The 26793-nt window shown below is 29.3% G+C and overlaps 1 protein-coding gene across 1 annotated transcript; it reads right to left on the bottom strand.

Annotated features, from left to right (window-relative positions):
* Positions 1–245: 245 nt before the first annotated feature.
* LOC129962547 (single insulin-like growth factor-binding domain protein-2) lies at positions 246–26011 on the bottom strand. Its single transcript, XM_056076307.1, has 4 exons — positions 25875–26011; positions 23079–23137; positions 19478–19607; positions 246–512 (listed from the first exon to the last, which is right to left on the bottom strand). Exons 2-4 carry the CDS (start codon positions 23129–23131, stop codon positions 396–398), a joined length of 300 nt encoding a protein of 99 aa, XP_055932282.1. The 5' UTR covers positions 23132–23137; positions 25875–26011; the 3' UTR covers positions 246–395.
* Positions 26012–26793: the final 782 nt, after the last annotated feature.

Below are 26793 nucleotides of genomic sequence, written 5' to 3'. Positions count from 1 at the left end.
TTGAATTTTGTTTCAATATAATTATCTCCCAAATATGCATTAATTATAAAATTTTGGATAGAAAAAAAAGTCAATAATAAATTATCTAATCATTTCCTTTTTAATTTAAAATAATTGGAAGGTGTTTTATTAAGTTTTACCAATATCTTAAATGCTCGCAGTAAAAATTAACGCCAGATAAAATTTTGCGAAAAATTTAAATTCTTTTGACAGAGCATTTCTTTCTATAAAACAAACAATGAATAGCAAATGTATGAAAACTTTATTAAAGTCATAAAATAAAACGATGATGCATTAGAGAGATGTTCAGTACAAGACACAACCGCAGCATCAACGTTGGATGGAAATTCTTCGGATGGCCATAAAAATTATGAGATTGATGCATGAAGTGCTCTTCAGTACTTGACGCAGATGCCAGGGAGTTGCGGATACTTCGGATGGGGCTCACAGAAATAGCCCCAAGCACAGATGCCTGCTAAATTATACATTCCCCCGCAGCTCTCACCGGGACCCTAGAAGGAAAAATTATTTGTGACATTGACTACTTCTTCTAAAATGGTGAAAGAATGATGGTTTAGACTTTATTTACTACAACAGAAGTTTCCGACATGTGGTATACACTTATCCCTGGAAGAAACTAGTTTGGATTACTCAAAAATAACATTGGTGTTGGCAGACAAGAGAAAGAAAAAAAAATAATAGAATTTCATATTCATATTTGCAATATGCAACCTTGAAAGCATTCTGAAAAGCAATAAGAGTACAAGAAATCAGTATTAAAACAATAATATATTTAATATCTTTCACGAACAAAGAATTTGTGGGAAAAATATACTCATTTTATTAATACTATCGCAATAAGTGTACACAACTCCAGAAATGAGATTATATCCACCTTCATTTGAACTTATAATACCGAGTAAAGATTGCATTGAAATTGTCCTCCACTGTAAAATATCCACCCCTCCTCTCATCACACTCCACTTGAGTAATTGATTATCACAATGAATAACTATAAACTCTCATCATAAGAAAATGCAAAATTAGTTGACAACTATTATCATTTTTAGGACACAGGAAACTAATATTATTATTTCTAAAAAATATAATTAATATAAAATTACGAATAAATCTACAAATGTTAATAAATCAATTCGAGTTTTTGATTTTTAAGTTATCCCCAACTCTAAATATTATTAATAAAAACTTCTTTTCATAAAGAGGTGGTTTAGATGGGAGATATGAAAATAGAAGACACTCAAAAATAAAAATTGATCAAGGGATAGAAGAAGAAGTAAAGTTTGGAAGCCGTGTATTGACTATAGGGAAGTACAAATTTCGTTTGTTATTCTAACTAACACGAAATAAAAACAATCGTCACATTTAAAGAATATGCTGTTTGTTTCAGTATCCTGAGACGACCACTTTTCGACGATTCTATCTCACTAAGGGGCGAGACGTGGAAGGATGAGCGTACTTCTGGGATTCTTCATCATTCTTTGACCTTGATTTCCGTCCTATTAGATATTTTTTGTCCAATTTTTTTTCACGTGTATATGAATATCGTTTAGTTTCTGACCGTATTATTTTAATTCAACCCGCGAGTAATCCAAGTTTACTTTATTATTAAATGTAATCATCTCCTCCTTTCAACTTTCCCCTCACCCCTATTTTGACGAATTAAACCCATCCTAACGCATGCGCACAAGCGCAGAAGGCTTTAGAATCTATTGGTCAATAATAATAATCATTATTTTTTTTTTGCAATCGAATACATCAATTTAGCTAACAATGGTATTCTTAAACAATCTTTACATAATGCAGCTTATTTCCTCTGCTCCTAAAAGCATCGCATCTATAAAAAAAAAAAAAATGATCTGGTGGTAGAGTTTCGACTTCGTTGTTTTAAAATAGAAAATTGCTTTGACTTAAAGTACTAAATTACAAAGACTTAAACTATTTTAATAAAGTGTGTCAACGATGTCTTGTATAAGTCATTGGTTTCATATCCTTTATTTAATCTGGAAATTTTCATGGAGCAAATCTACTTAAATTCAATAATTGTCACATTTCAGTAAAATTAGCAGGATTAACTAATTCAAAGTAGTTGTAATTCGAATATTTACTTTTCTTTCATATCATAAGAAACATATTAAGATCAAACACTCTTGCAAATTTGCGACAAAATCTAATACCTTTTTTCAGTGTTAAAAATTATTGTTATGAAAATTTAATTTTAATTTAAACCCATATAAGTGTCATTTAAGATGAATATGAATTTAAAAAAAATATAACATTGTCTCGAAGATGTAAAGAGCTATGCCGTTAGTTTAAAAAACAATTAGATATATTAGAACGAAGCAACACGCAACAGCGCGAGACTGGGAACTTACCCATTCCTGATGGGGTTCAGTTTTTATACCTATATAGAATGTTCGACAATAATGCTGTTTGAATATTTAAGAAAAATCTAAAATCTTTCAGGTCTTAGTTAGATAAACAATAGATAACACTTTAAATAAAAGAATTCCAGTCTTTGGATAAAACACCACGGTTGGGATTCGAAACATGGACCTACCAATCAGAAATGAGATACTCTGCCGATTGAACCACGGTGAGTGTTAAATCATTATGATTTGTGCGGCAATATTATAATTCAAATATATAGATATTAAATTTCGCAAAAAAATTTCCCTAAATGAACTTTTACAGCTGCATATTCATTTCATAATACGTTTACAAATAGCCAAAAAAGAAGAAAGCAGATTTTGAAAGAAATTACTTTTTATTTATTTATTTTATATATAGATAGATAGATATAATATTGATATAGTATAGATATATTGAAGTGCTTAAAAGATACTGTTTTGGAGTGATTATGGAAGTGATGTTCCTATTAAACAATGCAACTGATTATTCCAGAAATTTCAGTGGCTGAAAAGCTTAAATGATAATAATACTTGAATGATTAAAATTAAGTGATTAGAACATAAGTGTTGTCAAAATATTTTACAGCTATTGGAAAAACATATCTAAAAAGGTCAAGATGATATTTCAAATTCGTTAAGTATATTTAAATCATCTTGGCCGTTTTCTTTTTAAACTCTATATGCAGTACATTAATTATGTGTTACAATAATTATTACTCTATTAAAGTCCTTCTCTGATAATCATACGCTAGCAACACAAGTTGTTACACGCATAGAAATATGTGCCTTAAAATTTTTAGCATTGAAAATTATTTTTGAAAAGTTTTATTAACCGTAAAATAAATTGGGAAACTATTAATAAATGTAAGAAGCACATTAAACAGTTTTTAATAAAATAGTATAATGAGAGAAAACGGGCAATATATTTTATATCTCCATGAAAACAAATTAGTTATTTCTTTTCAAAAGAAATTTAGACGTTGTGAGGGATAACATTCTTTTGGATTTCAAGACGTACAGTGGCTCACATTTTCTTTTGGACACTTGAGTTTTTGAAACGTACTTACTTTTAAAGAATATCATCTAAACATTGAAGTATTTAGTTCAAAATTTTTTCATTTAAATTTTCTATTATCTGTAATAAAACTGACATATTGAAATAAAAATAAATTTTACAGTTGTTTTTTTTAATTAATTTACCGAGAAGGTATTAAAAGCAGTCTCACATAAGTAACAAGACACTTTAAGCAATCAACAAATATTTTTAAAAAAACTGAGAAATAATCAAACATTTTAATAGTTTGTTGAGTATTCGTTAGCTGAAATTGCCTTTTTAATATGTTCTAACATAAACTCAATCAGATTTTTTCGAACAAATAATATGATTTGTTGTTCTTTTCTCTTGTACCGTACTCATTTGTTTATATATGATGCATTCCTTATTAGTAATAACGTCATTAAATCATTCATGCTTTTATTTGTCCTCTTATATTTGTTTGTTTATTTTTGCATCGCATTTAATGTGGAATTTTTTATTTACTTTGTATCCATATTTTCGATTTTAATGTGCACTGTAACTCTGAACTGCATACTTTCATTCCATTTTCTTGTCAGGTTAGCTGCATGTGTCTTATCTGATATTATCCGTCTCTATAATACCCAGTCGAGAAAGATAGTGTCGAACGGGGCAAGTTGAGGAACGGAACTAGATTTTTAAAAATTACTTTACGTTCATATTACTTCACTATCTTTTGGATACTGCTAGCGTTCCTCACTGAAAGACGCTATATATTCACAGAACAAAACCACTGCATTAATTTCATTCTTGATGATGCTCGGATATTTTGAATGATGTGCTGCAATTAACAATGTCTGCAATGTACAAGCTGACCAGAAGGGAATATATCTGGTTGTTCTTTGTTATACATGACTTCGACAACGCACTTTTTGTAATCACCAGGTATTTTTTTTCTTATTATTGTTAATCTTACAAAAAAATTGGTCTTTTAAGTTTTCCAGCCTAGGTAAAATGATTGAGGTCAAGTTGACGATCTCGTCATCTTGCCTCAAATGTTTATTTCTTTTCTTTGATGCTTATATACAATTATTACTTATTTTGTGGTTTTTGATCAATAATATCTCCAAATTATTTTAAATTTTGATGTAAGTATGTAAGTCTGTAGACCTACAGATGATGTAAGTCATATAGACTTACAGTTAATATTTTAACAGTTTCACCTTATATCTATATCTATATCTATACTTATAATAAAGCTCAATGTGTGTGTGTGTGTGTGTTGGCGCTCTACAGGCCAGGTCATTTGACATACAGCTATCAAATTTGGTACATGTATACCTTAGAGGTCGGGAATGTGCACCTGGGGTCCCTTTTTTTGAAATTTTAATTAGAATTTTAATCATTAGTTAAAAACTAACTTTCCCGCCAAAAAAATCTTCCATTTTCCAAACCGCCAACTTTTCCGCCAAAAAAAAATCTTCCATTTTCCACAACGCCAAATGAGTAAGGCGTCAGTTATTTTTTTCTCCCAACAGAATTGAGGCTAGGGTTAACATTTTTCGGCGGATTATTTCAAACGATTCTGTTTATTTTCTTCATGTTTTATGCATTTAAAATGAAACATTGTTAATTAATCCATGTTTCAGATTCATTCTGAAGTACTTTTGAATTAAAATAACACAGAATAAAGGAAATTAAAAATGTATAATCTGCATAGCGTTACCCCAACTGGCGTAGAAAAATTCACGCATTTGCGTTAACGTAACTGGCGAAGAAAATTCACGCATGCGCATTGTTTTCTGACTGTTGACATGACAACGAACGGATGATTTAAATTATTTTTAGGTTAGTTGCATGCTTCTTTAAGTAAATTGTATTTATGTTAATTATATATTTTTTTGTATTTGCTTATAGTTTTAAGTACATCGTTTTTTAAGTAGTTTTTTTAAGCTGTTTTCAATGATTTAAATTATTTTTAGGTTAATTGCATGCTTTTGTAATTAAATTGTATTTATGTTAGTTATATATTTTTTGTATATGTTCATAGTTTTAAGTACATCGTTTTTTAAGTAGTTTTTTTAAATCTGTTTTCGACCGATTATTTTAAACGATTCATTTTATTTTCTTAGTGTTTGATGCATTTAAAATGAAACATTGTTAATGAATCGATCTGTTCATGATGAATCTGAGAAATTTTTGTTGACAAATTCTTCAGATATTACATAAATTAAGAAAGATATTCTTTAGTGCCCATAAAGTTTAAACGCTCAGTGACTCTATTATCAGTAATCATATTATTAAAAAAAATGCTTTGTTTCAGTAAAAAATATTATTATATTAATTGCAGATTAATCATTTACACTTTAATTTAAAGCATAAATTCTACGAGGGGTAACAGAAAATTAGAGAGATACATATCACGTTATGACTGAAGGCCTTTATAATATTATGAGTGAATGATATGACTATCAAAATTTGAAGCCTTAAAATATTTTGCTGAAGAATCTATCAAAGTTGGAATTGCATAAAATATTTAATGGTACGACCGGAGTTTAAACCCCTGCTCTGGGCAATTTTTAAAAATCGCCAACAACGGCCTTGCGAAATGTTCAAAAGCAAAGGAGCAGATACTCAATTATAGTGCATAATAAAGATTGCCAGCTTTGGCGCGTTATCGGAACTTGACGAAGAAGGGGTTAAACTCCGGTTCAACCTATTTAATTATTAAAATTTAAACGAACATTAAGATTGGCAAACCGGCTGGTCGCCAAAGGCGGCTAGTAAATAAATAAGATAGTTTAAAAAAAGACACATAAGGAGCAACAAGAATATTTAAAACAACAAGCAAGAAACTCGAAATGTGAAAAAAGAAATTGCGACTAAGAAACTCAAATTTATTTCCTGACAATCATGACATGAGTTGGAACTTCCTAAGAAATTATTTCCAACACTTGCATATTGTGATATCTATTTTTACCCTTCTTCAGGAAACTGGAATAGAATGTTGCAAATATTGTGCCTTACACATTTGCAAAATTACACATTATAACAAAAGGATACTCAAGAGGGAAATTTGTGTTCAATTTTTGATAATAAAAAAAGCACTCACTGTAAGATGTACTAATTTACTATGATCTAGAGTTTGTTAACGCAATAATTCTCTCATTACATAGTATTCCAGAAAATATACTTAACAATGTTTAATAAATGTAAGAATAAAAAAACTGCAACTTTTTTTAGGGATTGTCATTTTGCCGTAGTACCTGTGCAAGATACTACGGCCTTATCTTTTTTAAAAAGCAAAATAAAATTGATTACATTAAGAACGATACAATAGAAGAAAAGGTCATTCTAATATTATATAAAAAAACAATTTACATAAAAAAATTTAATTTATTAAAGATTAACTACCAACATCATCATCTTGATCTGGTCTTCCCTATATCCTTTTTACTTTCTCGTAAACGTAGCATAGAGAAAGTATAGTAATTGTCGAAAAATTCGAACTCTAAATTTTGACGAATTTCCACATTTTAAACCTCCCTGAGTTCCAAAAACACATTTTTGGAAAATGTCGGTATGTCTCTAACAAAGAACTTAAAAATGCTTTGAACTAGACGGGTGAAACTTGGTATACGGTTAGGGGCAGCGGTGGCCTGGTGGTAAGGTCTCGGCTTCGGAACCGGAGAGTTTCAGGTTCGTGACCCGATTCCACCGAAGAACCGTCGTGTAAGGGGGTCTGTTGCACGTTAAATCCGTCATGACCAAACGTCCTCCCGCTGGTGTGGTTTGGAGAAGGGGGTGCCAGCTCAGGTGTCGTCCTCTTCATCTGACCGTGGTTCAAAATTACGAGGTCCGTCCCAAAATAGCCCTTGTGTTGCTTTAAACGGGACGTTAATACAACTAAACTAAACTTGGTATACGGTCTCAGTAGATTTTGTAGATTTCTATCAATTGTTAGCGAAATCTACTCAAAGAAAATCTATCTGTCCCTCTGTTCGAATATAAATTAAAATAATTACGAAAAAAAAGCGCTAAATGCACAAAATTTGGTATATAGATTTATCATCTAAAATATAGATATCAGTCAAATTTTAAGCCAAATCCCACCAAGGATTGACTGTCTATAGGTCTATACTTTCAGAAATATTTAAACTCGATAGCTCAAAAACGCATTGACTTAAATGTATCAAATTTATTATGAGATTTTGTGATTACAAGTTTAGTTTATCAAATTTTTGTTTCAATCGGTTGGAAAAAACATGTCTAAAACACGAATTCGATTTTCAGATACAATTAACTACATATCGCGGATTAATCGCCGATTAACTCCAAGGATGACATTTACTGAAAAATGCTAAATTCAGGACAAAAGTTAATATTTTGTAACTATTGAATATTAATGCCATGTAAGGTGTTCTCTGGCAAGACAAATTCATTAAAGAGTGTGCAAGAAAGTTGTGCCGCTAGTTTAAGATTTGGACTGAACAACTTTTTTGGTGGGGGTGAGGATGGGGTGGGCGGGAGTAAGAGGAGCGACTCTGCTAGAAAATATTCATTAATTTTCTAATATATAATTTGGCAACTACGCAGGTTCATGAAATAACAATTTTTCTGTTTTTATTAACTTGTCCTTTTAGGTGTTTATATTTAATTATAATTCAAGAAAGTTCCAAGAATGACTACCTGAAGTGGAAAGCTCTGATGCCGATTGTTAAGATTAAAGTGATCTTAAGTACTTAAAGTTAAATAATTTCCTCTTAACTTAGGAAAAGTTCGATGATCAACTCTGCGGTATTTCGGTTTCCCAGAAATTTTAATTCCGGTTTCAAACTAGCGAGAGTGGCTTCTCCAAAACTTTTTAGCATTTTCTTTTTCTGTTAAAGGTGTTATCCCAACCCGCAGAAAATTATGAACCTTGGAAAAGACCGAAAATACTTTTCATGGAATTGGCAAACAATATCTACAAAATACCATTTTTAATATATCTAATATATCTATAGTGTGATCTTAGCCGATTCTAGAGGGGGGGGGGATCGATAAATTCTTAACATGCGGTTCAAACACAAGTACCCCAAAACCGAATGTGTATTTCTGGGTTCCTTTATTCATGTCCATTTAAACCAAAATGTGACACAAAACTGCAATTGTAGGCACAAAATCACATTTCAAAATTAATTCATTTAAGCCATTTCTTTCTTCTTTTATTTTAATTATGATGTTTTTATGCATGCGAACGTACATATTGACAGAGGTCAACCCTTAGGTAGATTGGGTTCAAAATTTGCTAAAAATCTGCATTTTAGATTCTAAATAGGTGTATCAAATTTAATTCATCTAATTTTGTAATTATCGAGTTTACTTGTACTCGGACAGCCGGACAAACAAATTTTCCCTAAATGAATTTCATTCAAAATTTGATAAAAACATTTGATATAAATTCTTTATATCAAATTTCATCCGTCAAGTTTAAAGTGTTGTTGAGTTATCTCATTCACAAACAGATAGACGGGCGTAATTATAAAAAAAAATGTTTTTCGGATTCGAGAAGACCTGAAGCGTGGCAATTTGTCAAAATCTTGAGTTCGAATTTTCTGAAGATTACAATACTTTCTCTTAGTTATACTTTGTTTATGAGAAAGAAAAAAAAAGAAAGAAAGGTTCCGGAAGTTGGTTTACTGACAAAGCCTCGGCTTCCAGACTTGAACAGTCTAAATTCGAAACTCGATTTGGCTAAAGATACGTCGAGTATGTGGTTTGTAGCCCATCATATTTGATTTCGAGGATCAAACAAACTTCATTTGGTTTAATGCGAGATTTGTATGAAAATTCTCGATTCAGGCGTCATTGTCATCAGCCATGGCTCAAAAATCACAAGTAGGTATTGCAATACCGGACCAAAATTTCAATATCGGTATTCGGTATTTTATAGATCTTAATACCGGTATTAGAAATTTTAGAAAAAGAAAGAAAACAAGGTGTTTCTTTGTTTTATTTGCCAGTTTTGTGAAAGAGTGTAATATCACAAAAAATAATATGGAACTTATAAATTATAACAGTATATAAAGAATCACAAAAAAGTAAAGAAACAACTTATTTATTTAAATCACAAAAAAAAAAAAAATTGTAAATATCACTATTCAGTCTGTGGTACTAATACAAATTTTTGAAATATGATCTTAAAAAACATAATGCATCAGTTGTACTGTCATTAAAGATGAAAAGTAATTTTGTGTAAAAATTACCAGCTGTCGTAAACGCTCTTTCGGCATCTACGTCTACGTTCTTCAGATAGTGATTTGTGCTGTTCTTTCATGATTGCAACATGAAATTTATTGTTGCATTAGCTGTTAATAAATTAAAATCTCTCCGACATAATGCCTCTATAGTCAGTTTTATTGGAAGTAGAACTGGTATAGTTCTGGATATTAAGACGAATTCACTGTCTGAAAAAATTAATTTGCAGGTTTAAGTTGATTATTGCTTTTTGGATTGGATTTCTAAATTTCAAAAACCGTTCCATCATTAGGAGTAAACTGTTCCAACGTGTCTTAGAATATATTATTGACATATATTCTGTTTTATTTTCAGTTAGTATATATATTTTTAATATGAAATTTTTTGTAGGGGAAAGTTTAAATATCTTAACAATTTTTCGAACTTTATAAATTATAGGAAGCAATTCTTGATGGGATAATATTTCATCCTCATTAGCAATATCTTCTTCCACAATTACATTGTCATTATCTTCATTGTCAATATCACTCTCACTCTTACTCTCTTCAATGTCGGAATCCGAAGTTTCTATATTCACAATATTTGGATTCTTCTATTCTTTATTTTTTGGTATATTTGGTATTTGGTATTTACTCCTAATTGAAATCCATGAGCAAAGCACAATTGCTGATTTGCACCAATCAACTTTTCAAATTTTTTCATAACTGTTGCTCCATGAGTCGTTATAGATACAATATCTTCTTTCAGGGATAATCCATGTTTCACTAATTTAGATTTAAGCAATTAATTAAGCCATTAATTAGCTAATTAATTTCGCCAGTTGGGGAGACATAAAAACAAAAACGTATACTATTTTTCTATGTTGACGATCCCTGTGGAGACAATTTAAAATATTTCTAGTAAATACCGAAAAACCGGTATTTAAACTTGTGAATACCGGTATTACGAAATTGTAAAATGGCTCAAAATACCGGTATTCGGTATCCCGGTATACCGGTATTGCAATCCCTAATCACAAGGTTATATACTATATCCTGTTTTGTTGAAAAAAAAAAGGACTTAAATCTAACTAAACTAGAGAAACAAATAATTATAAAAATTTTCAAAGAATGCTTATATTCTCTCTTCAGCATTTTCAAGAAGAGTAATTCATTTTCAAGTATAAATCTATCGGCAACATAAAATTTCTTTCTGTCAATGGTGATAATATTCCTGTGTGTCAGTGCAATTTTTAACACTGTGGCTACCGCGTGAATCGTCTGTGATTCACATTTACTATCTAATAAGATTACCTTTTTACTACTAAGTTAGGCGATTGCAATGAAGGAACTATGTATTAGTTGTATAGTCCGAATCACAGGCATGAATCATGACAGCGAACTTATTAACACTTTTTTTTTTTTTTTGTTCTAAGAGAAATCTGAGATTGCAGAGAATTGTATCCTAAACATATTACCAAGAGCCTTTCGGCGAATTAATAAAATTTATCAATAAATTAAGATTTATAATAATCTTTTTTTAAACTTCAAAACAAATTATTTTAATACATCTGTCTTTTTCTAGAAATCGAAGACTTCTAAAACTTTTGTAAATGAGAATGGTAATACTGATTCAGAACAATTTTCACAAGATAGCTGAACCCGCATTAATTGTAAACAAGAGATGACCTCAATTCTCAGTCTTGTATCTCAGTTTAGAAATCCACTCTCACGATGTTAAGTACCCACAAAAGTGAAAGTTATCTTATTGGCATTTTGATATCTTTCGAGCAAAATAAACAAACAGTAAATAACAATGAGCTGTAACCGAACTTCAGAAAAAGGTTTTTTTGAGATCCCAGTTTGTATATTTACGGTTTTCCATTGAACATAGCATACATCTGTAATTTAATTTGTAAATGACACGGTCTTTTCTAATTGGATCAAATAATTAAAAAATTTAGAATATGTTATATTGGAACAATTTCCTTTTTTAATATTGAAATATACAATGCAACATTAACAGTATGAAAAAAAGTTTTAATGTTAGAAATACTTTTACCTTTTTCTAATGAAAGGAATTGAATCTTTCATTGAAGGAAATCATCTTCACTTTTCAATAGTATAAAATGAAATTAAAAATAGATATGACAGTATTTTATTTCATCTATGCAACCGAAACATTCATATCGAGGAGAATAGATACTTTATTTTATTTATATTTTTAAATTTCGTAGTATGTTAATGCTTGCTAGAAGTACAGACTGAAAAAATTAACGATTGTTTCCTTGTGAAATTTTTCTTGTACTTCACGTACTTCTTGTTCCCGAAGTTCTGATTAAAATTCAATAAATTATATTCTAATCTTGTTAAGAACGGCTTTGTTCGAAGATAATCATATCAGTGTATCTAAGTACAGATTTTATTCAAGGAACAAATTAACCTCTTCGTCGTCCGTAACGCGTCTAGCACTTTCAAGTTAAACTTCTGCTGGGCGGTCGTAACGCGCTTCAAGCATTCTTCTACATTTTAAAACTTTTAAACGTTTAAAACACTTTGTAAATGTTGTTTGTTTGTACTTGTTTTATTTCTGTTTGTCCTAATGCAGCGAAAAAAAGAGGAGAAAAGAAATTTCGCGGACAGGAGAGAGCGGCGAAAGGGTTAAAACAAATTTTTCAATTTCAGTATTCTTTACAAACCAAGATTTAGTCTTTTCTTCTTATTTTCTCCTCAGTGAAATCACTTAGTACCATTACTTAAAAAATAATCGTATTTATTTTGTTATTCATATGGCTTATAATTTTTCAATAATAAATGATATGATGTGTTGTAAAAATAGATCTTTTTTCTTTTAAGCTTATTTTTTAATATTATTTCTGTTAAAAAATTTGAACATATATTTCAAAATATGAGAAAAGAATAGAATTATTTAGTGATAATATTAATATATTACGACTCTATAACACCATTTCCCTGATATATTAATCTTATAGTTAGAAAGAGAGATTTACAGATATTCTTAATAGATGCTAAGCCAATAACCACCAGCCTTAGTAAAAAACTTGGCTGAAAAAATGTAGGCTATGAGAAATGTAAAAAATATAGTCATATTTCTATTAGAAACCGAGATCAGAAGATTCTTCTTGAAAGTTCCATTATGCCTTAAAAAACAAAAGAAAAGGCTTAAAACCAATCACCACCTTTCTAGAGCTTTGACCACTGAGCGAGCAGGTAAGCTACATGCGTTGAGCGCTATTACTGCTACATAATTTAGCGATTTTCTGTTTATGTTGTTATTTTGTACATGTACTGTTCTTTTGTACAGCTCAACTGAATTTTTGTTACTTGGGCTTCGTGTATTCTGGAATATTCGTGGAATAAAGTCTTATTTTACGTTATCCAGCTTGTTGGATTTCATTTAACATGCTTCCATTGCAAGATTTTTGTAACAATATTAATCAGTAGCGGACTGATCAGTCCAATAGCAAGTGGGGCCCTCTGACAGATGACAATATGAGCTCCCAGAATGTGTAAGGAAAAGACAAAGCGAAGAAGTCGACTAAGCAAGATTTCTGCGACTATACTAAACAAAAATAGCAAATAACCTTTAGGCGAGAAATAAATTTTTGTTGACTGTTCCGAATATTCAAATTTTTATTGCTTTAAAAAAAACCATTCATGTGGAACCGTTTAAAAACCATTAGCGGGAAAGAGAAAATGATATCTCCCTTTGCACGGAGCAACTATATATTAAATTTATGAAACAATAAACCAATTTGTGCAATGACATTTGTTTTGTTATAGATTTGACTTCTTGTACTGTTACCAAGTGGCACTATTATCTCCTATTATTAATTAAATATTTTATTAGTTTACTTTGTAATGGATTTATTGATTTATTGGTATACTAGACGCCTTTGGCGACCAGCCGGTTCGCCAATCTTAATGCTCGTTAAAATTTTAATAATTAAATATTTTATTTAACTCCTATTTTAATAGCTTCTTCATCAAAATATTTTAAAGCTTCAAATTTTGATAGTCATATAATTCATTCATAATATTATAAAGGCCTTCAGCCATAACATAATATGTATCTCTCTAATTTTCTGTTAGCTCCCATAGAATTTATGCTTTAAATTAAAGTGGAAATGGTTAAATTGCAATTAATATAAGAAGCTTTTTTTACTGAAATGAAGCATTTTTTAAAAAAATATGAGTACTGAAAACAAGAGTCGCTGAGTATTTAAACCTTATGGGCACTAAAGAATATCTATCTTAATTTATGTAATATCTTAAGAAGTTTTCTACAAAATTTTCTCAGATTCATCATGAACAGATCAATTAATTAACAATGTTTAGTTTTAAATGCATGAAACTCTAAGAAAGTAGAATCGTTTGAAATAATCGGTCGGAAACATGTTAAGCGTTCAAAACCAAATCCGTATCCGTTGAAAATAGAGTTGTCAACAATCAGAACACAATGCGCATACGTGAATTTTCCAATTATGGCAACGCAAATGCGTGAATTTTCTACGCCATTGAGGTAACGCTACGCAGATTAGAAATTTTTAATTTTCTTTATTCTGTTTTATTTTAATTCAAAAGTACTTAAAAATGAATCTGGAAGATCGATTCATTAACAATGTTTAATTTTAAATGCATCAAACACTAAGAAAATAAACAGAATCGTTTAAAATAGTGGGCCGAAAATAAGTTAAGCCTATCCTCGATAGCGTGGGGAAAAAACTGAAGCCTTACACAATTGGCGATGAGGAAACGAAAACATTTTTTGGCGGGAAAGTTATTTTTAATTAATAATAAAATTCTAATTAAAAATTTTAAAAAAAGGACCCCAGGCGCACATTCCCAATCTCCAAGGTATGCATGTGCCAAATTTGGTAGCTGTAGGTCAAACGGTCTGGCCTGTAGAGCGCCAACACACACACACACATTGAGCTTTATATAAATATATATATATATATATATATATATATATATATATATATATATATATATATATATATATATATATATATATATAATTTCATTTTCATATATATATTCAAAACAATGTATTGTTACCTGTTCATTTATGAGTATGCTTTATTAAATACTAGCCGCCTTTGGCGACCAGCCGGTTCGCCAATCTTAATGTTCGTTAAAATTTTAATAATTAAATATTTTATGCAATTTCTACTTTAATAGCTTCTTCATCAAAATATTTTAAAACTTCAAATTTTGATTATCATATAATTCATTCATAATATTATAAAGGCCTTCAGTCATAACGTAATATGTATCTCTCTCATTTTCTGTTAGCACCCGTAGAATTTATGCTTTAAATTAAAGTGGAAAGAATTAATCTGCAATTAATATAATAATATTTTTTACTGAAACAAAGCATTTTTTTTAATAATCTGATTACTGAAAATAGAGTCACTCAGCGTTTAAACTTTATGGGCACTAAAGAATACCTTTTTTAATTTATGTAATATCTCAAGAGTTGGTCAACAAAATTTTCTTAGATTCATTATGAGCAGATCGATTAATTAACAATGTTTAAATTTAAATGCATCAAACACTAAGAAAATAAAAGGAATCGTTTAAAATAAACGGTTGAAAACAGGTTTTAAAAAAACTACTTAAAAAACGATGTACTTAAAACTATAAGCATATACAAAAAATATATAACTAACATAAATACAATTTACTTACAAAAGCATGCAACTAACCCAAAAATAATTTAAATCATCCATTGATAACGGTTGTCATGGCAACAATCAGAACAGAATGCGCATGCGTGAATTTTCTTCGCCGGTTACGTAACGCAAATACGTGATTTTTTTCTACGCCAGTTGGGGTAACGCTATGCGGATTAGAAATTTTTAATTTCCTTTATTCTGTTTTATTTTAATTCAAAAGTACTTCAGAATGAATCTGAAAGATCGATTCATTAACAATGTTTAATTTTAAATACATCAAACATTAAGAAAATAAACAGAATCGATTGAAATAATCCGCCGAAAAATTTTAACCCTAGCCTCATTACTGTTGGGAGAAAAAAATACTGAAGCCTTTCTCGTTTGGCGGTGGGGAAAATGGAAGATTTTTTTGGCGGAAAAGTTGGCGGTGGGGAAAATCGAAGATTTTTTTGGCGGAAAAGTTGGCGGTGGGGAAAATGGAAGATTTTTTTGGCGGGAAAGTTAGTTTTTAATTAATAATTAAAATTCTAATTAAAAATTCGAAAAAAGGAACCCCAGGTGCACATTCCCAACCTCCAAGGTATACATGTACCAAATTTGGTAGCTGTATGTCAAACGGTTTGGCCTGTAGAGCGCCAACACACACACACACACATTGAGCTTTATTATAAGTATAGATTATAAAAAATTTTATTTATATTTAAGATCATTTCTTTAGATTTATATTTTATTCATATTTCCACCAAATTTCTGGTCATCTTCTTATTTTAGGAATGACAACGGTTGTAGAAATAGGAATAATGTCTAGATACTGTAGAGTGAAATGTGTTATGCATTGAGACCACTTACATCGCTGCCTAGCGATGAAATTCGACGCAAACAGTATAAGATGTCCAAAAAAAAGAAAAATAATTTATTTTATGGAAGAAGACACTATGTTTACATTAATATTCATGTTAGAGACGATAATTTTTTTTTTTTTTAAATCGAGAATTTCAAATCTGCGGCATTGCGAGTACACTGCGTTTTTCTCAAATGACAAATTTCTCGATGAAATGACAATTTTCTCGAATTTCAAAAATCTTGAACGGATTTGACACTCGACCGTATTGACCAACATATCTGCAATCGTTACAATGTAAAGAGTGATGAGAAAGGTTACATATTTTTTCAGTTTCACCGTAAATCACTAGACGTGCAGCCAACGTTCTATGCAGAGATGATAAGGAAGGATGCGTCCATTACAAGGCAGTAGAAAATTCTAGATATACTGTCGAAATTTGGTATCAGATGCATGGGTCAGATGAGTTGGTGAGGAATTTGTGATAACAGAATGATGGGCCTAATCAATAATTATAATGCAGATATACTTTGTGGCAGCATGCCTTCTGACAGTTAAATGCTTCTTCAAAGTTCATGAAACACAGTTTTTGACCGAAGAATGCGGGTTTTATATGTTCTATTCTTAATCATAATGTAATATATAAGGCACCTTTTGATACTAAATTGATGATGCTCTACAACTCTGTAACTGTGTTTCTGAAGAATTTAGAGATACGAATACCAATTACAAATCTTGAGCTAAGATGGTGCTGTAAATGATCAAACTGCCTTTACTCTATATTCAGAATTGTATTCCGTCCTTGTCGAGACCATATAGATTTCAATGCATGTTACTTCGAAGGCAGCCCAACCTACGATTATGGTATTATAGTACGCCATAAATAATAATAATAATGAAAAAAAACTCAATCAAATTCGTCACTATAAAGCCTTCCGAATAAGTCATTTTACTATATCATAGCTAACTACTCCAACCCGCCCGTAAACACACGAAAGACTTTGAATGTCCAAATGACACGATAACAGAAGTAGAAACTATGATTGTACCCGAAGGGCCTTTATAAGCCATAGTACAACCCCTCCCGTAGGAGACATGTCCCGCCATCGGAGGAAGTAGTCACCCCATACCATTTTTATAAGCACCAAGGTGGGGAGAACCAACCACCAAGTCGAAAGCTTCTCATTTCCATTTTTGAGGTGTCACTACGGGGATTATCTCTGCTGTATATAAAAACATCACATTTATGATTGCAAATGTAGCTATTTTGAAATTAAGTCGGAGTTTAGGGCTTAACTGGGTACACTATATATTGCAAAAATTATTGTTATATCATTTGATCTCAACTCGTATATTTTTAAAAAATATTACCTCCCCTTATAAAAATTGAATGACAGAACAGAAGATATAAATGAATTCTAAGTGTCTCCTAGCAACCAATTTTGTGAGACTCAAATGACCACGGATATTAACGCTACATTGTATACTGGTTCACATTTCACGCATGTAAGCTTTGACTTTTCTCAATTAATCTTGAAGAGTTTGATTCATTGATTTATAGTTCCGTATACAACATTTTTTCTTTAAAAGAGAAAATTATTAGTTGAGAAATTTTAATTAGACTATTAATGGACTGAATAATATATTTTAACAAATTTCTGAATGATGACCAATTTCTTTATTTGATTATATTATTTTTATTTTATGTCAGCAACAATTGATTGAAGTCAGAAAAATTTGTTTTATTCTTCTGAATTTTTTTATCCAGAACAGTTTTGATTTAAGGAAAATTAAATGTACACATATGTGTCAATATTTTTATCTGTACATATATGTTAATTAAAAAAATATTCAAAATGAGATTTTTATTTATTTTGATCGCCATTTTAAATTGATATAGACATGGGCAACTTTTGGTAAATATTAAAAAAGAAAACATTTGGTTGATTAAATATATATAATTGATATTATTGGCATGTATAATAAAAATAAATAATTATTATTAATTGTACCTGAAGATGCAATCCTTTCTTTTAAATTAACCCTAATCTTCCATTTGGAGCAAAACTTAACAGGCAAGTCTATCTGATTTTGTTAGCGAAATCTTTTTAAAATAGAAATTATTTAAATAAAATTTGTAAAGTTTCATCCAATATACCTTTAACAATAAAGTTAGTGTTTTAGATCATTATAGTGGAGCCTAATTTACTGAACCTGGTTTGAATCATAATCGCCTCGAATAATCGAAAACTTGGATAATTGAAACTAAATTTTAAATAAAGATTTTATTTTCGGCAAATATCCCTAAAATTGTTTATTTAAAATCATAAAAATAAATTTGAATGTAATACCACATATTAATATATTAGCATTCTTTTTTTGGTTATTAAACTTCTTCAAGCAATTTTCGAAGCATTAACTAGTTCTATAAGATTCATTGTATTTGCGCTTTTGCAATTTCAACACCTTGAAATTTTTCATCACATTTTTTCAATGTCATTTTTTTCTTAAAAAAAAAAAATGCATGGAATTTATTGACAACACGATTTGAAGTACTAAGAGGGGAACTGAGCTTCTTTCTCTCCAAATAAGAAAGAATATAAGAAATCAATCCCCGATAAATGATATTTTAAAGCCATCTTTTCATTTACATTCAAGTAGTTTCTTTTTCAAATCTCTGCATCAAGAAAATTGGCTCAACCTCCATATTGGACATTTCTTTTCTGAAAATCTCGATGATTTTATGCAATTTATAAAATGAAAAACGGCAGTTCTATCTTCTAGTACTGATTTTTTTAACAGAGCCCTTGGCTGATAAGGAGTTCGATCGAATAACCACGATTCTACCCAAAAAGTGATTGCAATTTACAAAAAAAATATTGTTGTGGTTGTTAATTTATCGCAGAAAATATATTTTACATACACAGAAAATAGTTTGATAGCCAAAACTATCATAACAGCTTAGTTGATTACATGATTAGATTATTATCTTGTTTGGAGATTATAGTATGGGTATTTTGGAATCTATCTCTGAATCATCATTAGATGACAAAAACGTCATCTGATCCAAACTGTTATTGTCAGAACTTCCATTCCACACCAGTTTGATGAAGTTTGAAACGAAACAGCTGATTTAGTCATCAAAATAGAATCACTATTTGAATCTTGGCCCTATATCCTGGAGCCGAGATTTCACCACCAGACTACTGGGCACGTGATATTTTCCTACTTCAATTACTTTATATTAAAACTGATTTTAAAAAATGACCTACCTTGGCGCATGTGTAACAGCATTCACATACATCCGGTACTTCGCCAAATTCACAAGTGTCGACTTCCTGACAATCATAGTCTTCACACGTTATGTCCTCGCACAGTGCTTCTCGGTCGTCATCATAAGCGCTAAAAAGATAAAAGGGAAAAAAATTAATGAAGATATGAGCCTCAATCCCGAAATATCATATTATGGTAATGTTTTAAGCTTTATTAGCTTTTATTTACTTTATTTTTAACATTTATTCTTCGTTATAATGCAAAAGTAACGTGTAGTAATGAAAATGTATTTAATGTCATTCACTATTCGTATAATTCGTCATTCACACACTCGTATAAATCCAGCAACTAAAGCAATTGAAACAACTGTAATAAAAAAAAATCCTTAAAGACATTTTTTTAATGCATTAAGTTTAGATTTTAAAAAACAGGGAAATAAATTTAGTATCAATGAAAATGTAAATTTAGTATCAATGATATAAATTTGATTTAATGTAACATTATGGTGAGAAACGGAGGGATAACATTAAAATTTGGATCTAAAATGTAATCAAATTTTTGGAATACCTATTTTTAATGATAATATACTACCGAAGAAGCAACTATGTATAAAATTTGGTAAATATGCGTTAAATGCAAAAGTGTAGAACGATTTTTTTTCCTTTCATCTTGCATATAGCATTCTGCGCGCCCCTATTTACAGACAATATGCCATTCTATAAACATAAATAAGAATCGATCCTTCCTCTGATGATTTCATCCAAAATTAGATTCACATTCAAAATTTTTGTGTACAGATCCTATGATCAATTTCATCCACTTAACTCTTTAATTTTTTGAATTGTGTTACAAACACGTAGACAAACAGATATAAACATTAAACTTTAGAACATTAAAAATTAAACTTCGGATTCCTGCAAATATAAAGCTTAGAAAACAATTATGATCTCAAGAGAATCATTTCATGAGAATCATTTTTTAATGCGTATTTCATATACAAGAGAGTAAATTTAAATTATTTTATGAGGCTCCGTATGATATTATTTTGACAACTGCTTGACGCTGTATTCTTACCAAAAACTCTAGTAATACTAGAAATATAACAAAGATAAAACAGAAAATGATTAACTTTTGAAAAATAAAGTATTACAGTTTTATATATTTTTTTAAAAAGAGATTCACTCAAAGGAATGAAATGTTACTACGCAGTCGATTTTAAAACATTTCCAATACAAGCGAAACTTCAGAACCATGTAGAATTTCAATTCATTTCAGTTAGAGATAAGCTGCTCTTGCTTCATTTTATGTTGAAACTATATACTTTTATTATCATGCGACAAATCACTACAATTATGATATAAAGACCACGAGAAAGATAAAAAGTTGAATGCCTCGATGCTAGATTTAATAGTCACGCTGTTTACAAGCAATGGTAAACAAACGGTGCTTTTCATCGAGAACAAAAAAGAAATAAGTCAACGAACAGTATTTAACCTGAATAGTTCTTTCTTGAAAACCAGCCTCAGATAAGAATTCTAGCTCTCATGCATACATCTAAGTTAAATTCGTTACATAACGAAATACCGTGTCCAGTACTGTTGCGCATTTTAACCTAATGCCAACTTCATGAACCATTAGTTAAACGTGATAATTTACTTAAATGAATGTTAGAGATAGCGATATTATCTTTAAATAATCATTGAAAAATTGTGAATAATGTACAGAATGATCCAATAACTAATTTCTAAATGGTTAGAAACCGATATATATTACCAATTTTTAAAAATGCTGTTAGTAACGTAAATTATATTATATTTTGTTCTATTCAATGAATGTGCTTCTGAAAAAATTACGAAGTCTATTTTTATACAATATTTTGGTCCTATTATTCATATTTGATAAGTTGTTTTTCATTTTATATATACACGCACGCTCACAAATGCTCTACTCTTATCGCACTAAACTGATTGAGTTGTACAGTTTAGAATTTCACTATTTTAGTTCCATCAACAACCACTACAAGAATCTAAAATAGTGATATTCAAAGCTTCATAACTCCATCAGTTTCTGAAGATGAAATTTTCGTTTAAAGTGTTTGTACATAAAGAATATATTTTTTAAATATGGCTAATACTTTGACAATGCATAAAAATTTAGATATCTTAATTTTTTTCAGCAATTCATTTATGGTTTCAAACAACATCAAATGTAATTGTTTACATTATTCAAAAAAATTTTCAGTTGGAACTGTTACATACTTATTCCTAACAGTTTTAGAAATAAATTATTGGACCATGGTTAAAGTGAACAACAGAGAATATGAAATGGCATGGTGCTGACAATTTTTGGGGAGCCAAGCAATAGCTCCAAAAAGAATTGAAAAAATTTTTATGATAGTTTTAACAGGATTTTTAAAAAATCAAAAGTGTCGAATTAAATTTTAAATCACATTTTAGCTGATTCATATTCATGATTATTTTTGAATATTGAGCCAGAAGCTTTCTTTAATTATATTCTTAGTGAATCATACTCTTAATTTGGAATGGCATAAATAGCTGGCTCAGCATTTTAAGCATATTCTCGCCCATTGGGACAAGACGTTGGAAGTTGATAATATTTTTAAATTAAAAGGGGCTTTTAAGAGAATATTTATTAAACTCCAGCCGCCTTTCGCGAGTAGCTGGTTTGCTTGTGTTGTCAGTTACAATTAATAAGTTATATCAATAAAATTTGTGAAATGTTTAAATTAGTTCAAATTCAAAATTTTATATTAATAATTTGGAATTAAAACTATCCAATGATGAAATTTCTATTTGAAGTTTTAGAAAATAATAAATTGTTATTTCTGAAAAAGCACTATTTATAGATAAAACTGAAGATTCCAAGAATGACTATAAAAAATAAAGTAAAACTGTTTAAAACAATGAATTTTTAAATGAAATAATAAGTTCGAAAATAAAAAAATTATAAAAATTAACTTGTATATTTAATTATATTTCAGCAAAGATCTGTATTGGAATATAATTAAAATACAATATTAAATACAGTACATTCAGAATGAAATAATAAAGATATAAAGTTCAGGTGTTAACTTTCAGCAAACTAATTAGAAAAGTTTAAGGAAATGGTTTTAACATATTTATGACAATGTATCAACAAAAAGCATAAATTCTTACTTCGTATGTTTTTTATGTCATTCGAAAAAATAAAAAATTTTTAAAGTATAAAAAGTTATGAAAGTTAACTAATTTATTTAATTGTATTTCAGTAAAAGTTTTTAATGTGACATGCTCTTGAAAATAATTTACTTGATCTAGAAAAATTATAGTAATAATTTCTATTTAAATCTGAATATGTAAACCTTATTATGAGATTTTATTACGGAGTTTAGAATGTTTACTTAAGATTTACTTTGGCTTTCTCCTTAGATTACCAAAAGACGCAAATGAGAATTTCTCATGAAAAACAATCAAATTACGAAAGATGCTATTAGAGTCATCCTGTCAACAATATATTAAATATTCTATCTTTATGTTCAAACTACATTTAATTATCAAAATATTACATGAATACAACAGAAAGATTATTTTATTAACTTACGTTGTTAATGATATGACTGTGAGCAACACACCAAACAAACGGAGGAAAAGCATTATCACCTGTAAAAAAAATCCGAATTAGAAACAACAGCAATTGCATATTACCTTCAAATTTCTTCATATACAGATTTGAGTGAATATATATATTGCTAAAGGCCATCATATCCTTCAGCCCACTTACCCCATACGTGAGCCCACATAATTATTTACAGCCAAAGAGGAAGGCCTTATGCATAGTAATATTCTACAAAAGAATTGCATCTTGTAATATTTGCATATTTTTAGTAAATATTGTAGTGAATTTGATAATAGCTCTCAATATAACAATGTCAAAAATTAGAAGATTTTTAGATTTTTTCCCTGCTGCCTGGTGGAACCTTGAAAGAACCTATTTTGAACTTTAAAAATGAGTAAGTTTTTTTAAAAGTCAGTAAAATTTTGTATGGTTAAAATAATACTTGCAAGAATGCCAGAGAAAAGACAACATATTGAATACAAAGAAACTTAACCTTTATTTACGAAAAGAATAAATATAAAACTAACAGTGGTGAAATAAATAAACACTAACAGTGGTGTTAATTCATGATGCGATGCACGGAAAATATACCTCACCAGTTAAATTTCGGATTCCACTATATATTTTTTGAAAGAAAAATGGGTAATAATTGCAAATGAATATATACAATTAAATGTTAGATAATTTACGCAAGTACACTTTCCATGTGATTGTGACGTCACGAGAACTGATTTCATAACCTATTATAAAGAATATGTACTATTTTTATAAGAATTAATCTACTTATAAGAATATGATGTAACAAGAATGGAAATAATAATCAAACAATAAAGGAGTAGTAGGTATTATTTTATATTTATAGACTCAATATATGTTGTTAAATGCTTATATTTCAGAAAAATTGTCCATTCATTCATACAGAAATTTATAATCTGTACAAAATAATATTTTTCACAAACTCTCAATAAATATTTTATTAAAAAAAATTCTCTCTTGTGACTGAAAATATTTGAAAAGTGACACCAAAAAGTAAGCAAATTTCTTTTTAAAATTAAACCCTTACTTCATAATAAGCATTGAATTGCATGTTGGATTTTGTCATACATTCGGAATCCAATTATCATTTTATGGATTTCGGATTCTCTATTGCAGATTGCACCAAAAAAATTTATAGTGTGCTGTGCAAAATGGAACTCCTCCACCATTGCACACAAGCGATAGAAATAAACTAATAAATTTTGGAAAATGCAAGAGGCTATTTAAAAGGCAACGGTTCATTTTTTAGAAAACGCTAAATTATAGATTTTTTTCCCATAATGTTTTTGAAAATAGCTGTATCTTAAAATGTATGTTTTAAAGATGATTCGCTATTACATAACTTCTACAAATTCAGATTCAAAGAAAAATTAATTAAGAAAGAAAATTCTTAGACCTCTCCATGTTTATGAATAACATGTAATAATACTGAAAGTTTTCTAATATACAGAAAACCTAACACAATTATTTCAAATTATAACACAAGTACTTATCATACAAGAGAACACGGAAAGTCAGAATTACCTATCCATGAAAAAACAGATCTGTTCCAGAAATTTCGAGTTCATAGATCTTCATAAAGAAATATTACAGAATTTTCTTATTTGTTGAGAATGTTGTAAAGTTCACATTTACATGGTATAGTGAAATATTAATAAATAAAATAAAAAATTTCTTTTTCCATTGGAATTTTCTTTTATAAAAATGTTTCTTTTTTACCTGATATCCCTTAAAATACAATATTGATACCATTTTGTAGATTGTTGAGAATTTAGTTTAAAAAAATAGTTAACTTTCTTTTTGGTACTTTATTCATACAAGTTTTTTTTAACTAATAAAATATTCCCAACTTGGGGGTCGACTCTTTTAAAGTAAATTATTGATGAATAGAAGAAATATAAGGAATATGATAATGGTAACTAATTTATATCTTCTAAGGAAAGAAAGGAAGGATTTGAAAAATTCTAGAAATAAAAAAATATTAAAACAAAATCATGCTGACTGAAAAAATAAAATTATGGCCCAATATTATTCCTTTACTTCTTAACAAATTCACTGTGTAAATAATAAAACTCGAAAAAAAATTCTGAAAAAATCTTTAATTATTTTTTTTGTTTTAAAAAATTGTTTGTCTAAAAAACAATGTATTTTTTCCTGTTTTTTTTTTTTTTTTTTTTTTTTTCGTATTTTATTTTTAAGTTCCAACAGAATGAATGATTCTGTGATTATTTGAGTTAAGAATTCTTGAAGAATGTATTTACAAATCGAAAAAAGAAATACAATTTAAAGAAACATTGAAATTTCACTTCACTTTTATGTTAAGCAATTCAAATAAATTTCAAAAAACATCAATTTAATAGAAACCTCTATGCATTCAATCAATTTTATTCCATTGCATACAGAAATGGATTCATAGATATTTTTTCAAAATCTACAATGTATAAAGAATCTTTGTATAATATTATCATCGCAAGCACACGGCAACTTTTATACTAGAGCATCATTGCAGTCTTTTATACTGAACTATTCTAAAAATTAAGCCATTATTCTAAAATTTTGTAATTCGAATATGTTATCCCTCTTCGTTGCATTTCACTTATGAAACAGGATATTGATATCTTAAACAGTTGGTTCACCAGTTTTCTTCAGCACTATCAGTCTCTTATATATATATATTTATTATTTTTTTTCGTATGCAAATCAAAACAGCCGGCAACATTCAAAATCAACAATTTGCATTCTTACCTTCTGTTGATAATCCAAATGAGAGTGTCACCAATAGTTTTGTTACTTTGTCATATTCTTCAAGAACTGTTAGCATCTCCTATTTATTTAAGATTCTAATGAAACTTCCAGGAAATCTTAGATTTATCTCATTTCCTATTTCCGGAACCTTTCGGCCTCCTTAATGCTCGACTTCTTACTCTTGACATTTGGATTTAATGACGTACGATAACAATTAAACGACGGAAATTTTATTTGCAAATGGCGTGGTGCATTTATGAATGAAATCGGAATACAAATTTTGTACGTCAGGTAATTTGAACATTACTAATTCAGTGAAATTATCCACATAGCGATTGCATTTGTTTCAATAGATAAGTCTTATATATTTCTACATTTTAATAGAGTTCTGGATGGATTTAATGAATTCAATAAATGGATATAAATTCAGATTTTTTAAAAGATATTTACTAAAAATAAAGCAGAACGTGTGTCTCTTTGTATGAGTGTCTCTATTTCTGTCTATATATCTCTACTGGCGCTCTATAGATCAAACCAATCGGTCTAGAAATTTCTAATTTGGTGTAAATATACTTTAAGAGGTGTAAATGTGCTCCTCGTGTAGATTTCTTTTGAAATGTTAATTAATTGAAAGTTTATCTAAATTCTGGCATTGTTTTTGTGATAATTTCCGAAAATATTATTACTGAAAAGTAATTTTCACACCACTGTAAAATCTTTAAAAAATTATCTTTCACTTATGCCAATTTAGTTGGCATGCAACTTTTTTTCTGAATTGTTAATCATCTGATATTCTTCCATCATTAAAAGTTTAAGAGTAAAGATTCCGTATTTTTTAAAGCAATTTTCGAAAGGAATAAGAAAGTTACAAAGTACTGCGAAAGACAATGTGCAGTTAGAAGATAAGTTACCTGGATAG

The sequence above is a fragment of the Argiope bruennichi genome, chromosome 3 (assembly GCF_947563725.1).
Source record: "Argiope bruennichi chromosome 3, qqArgBrue1.1, whole genome shotgun sequence".
NCBI lineage: Eukaryota > Metazoa > Arthropoda > Arachnida > Araneae > Araneidae > Argiope > Argiope bruennichi.
The sequence above is the reverse complement of the archived record's forward strand: the minus strand, read 5'-3'. Positions and strand labels throughout refer to the sequence as shown.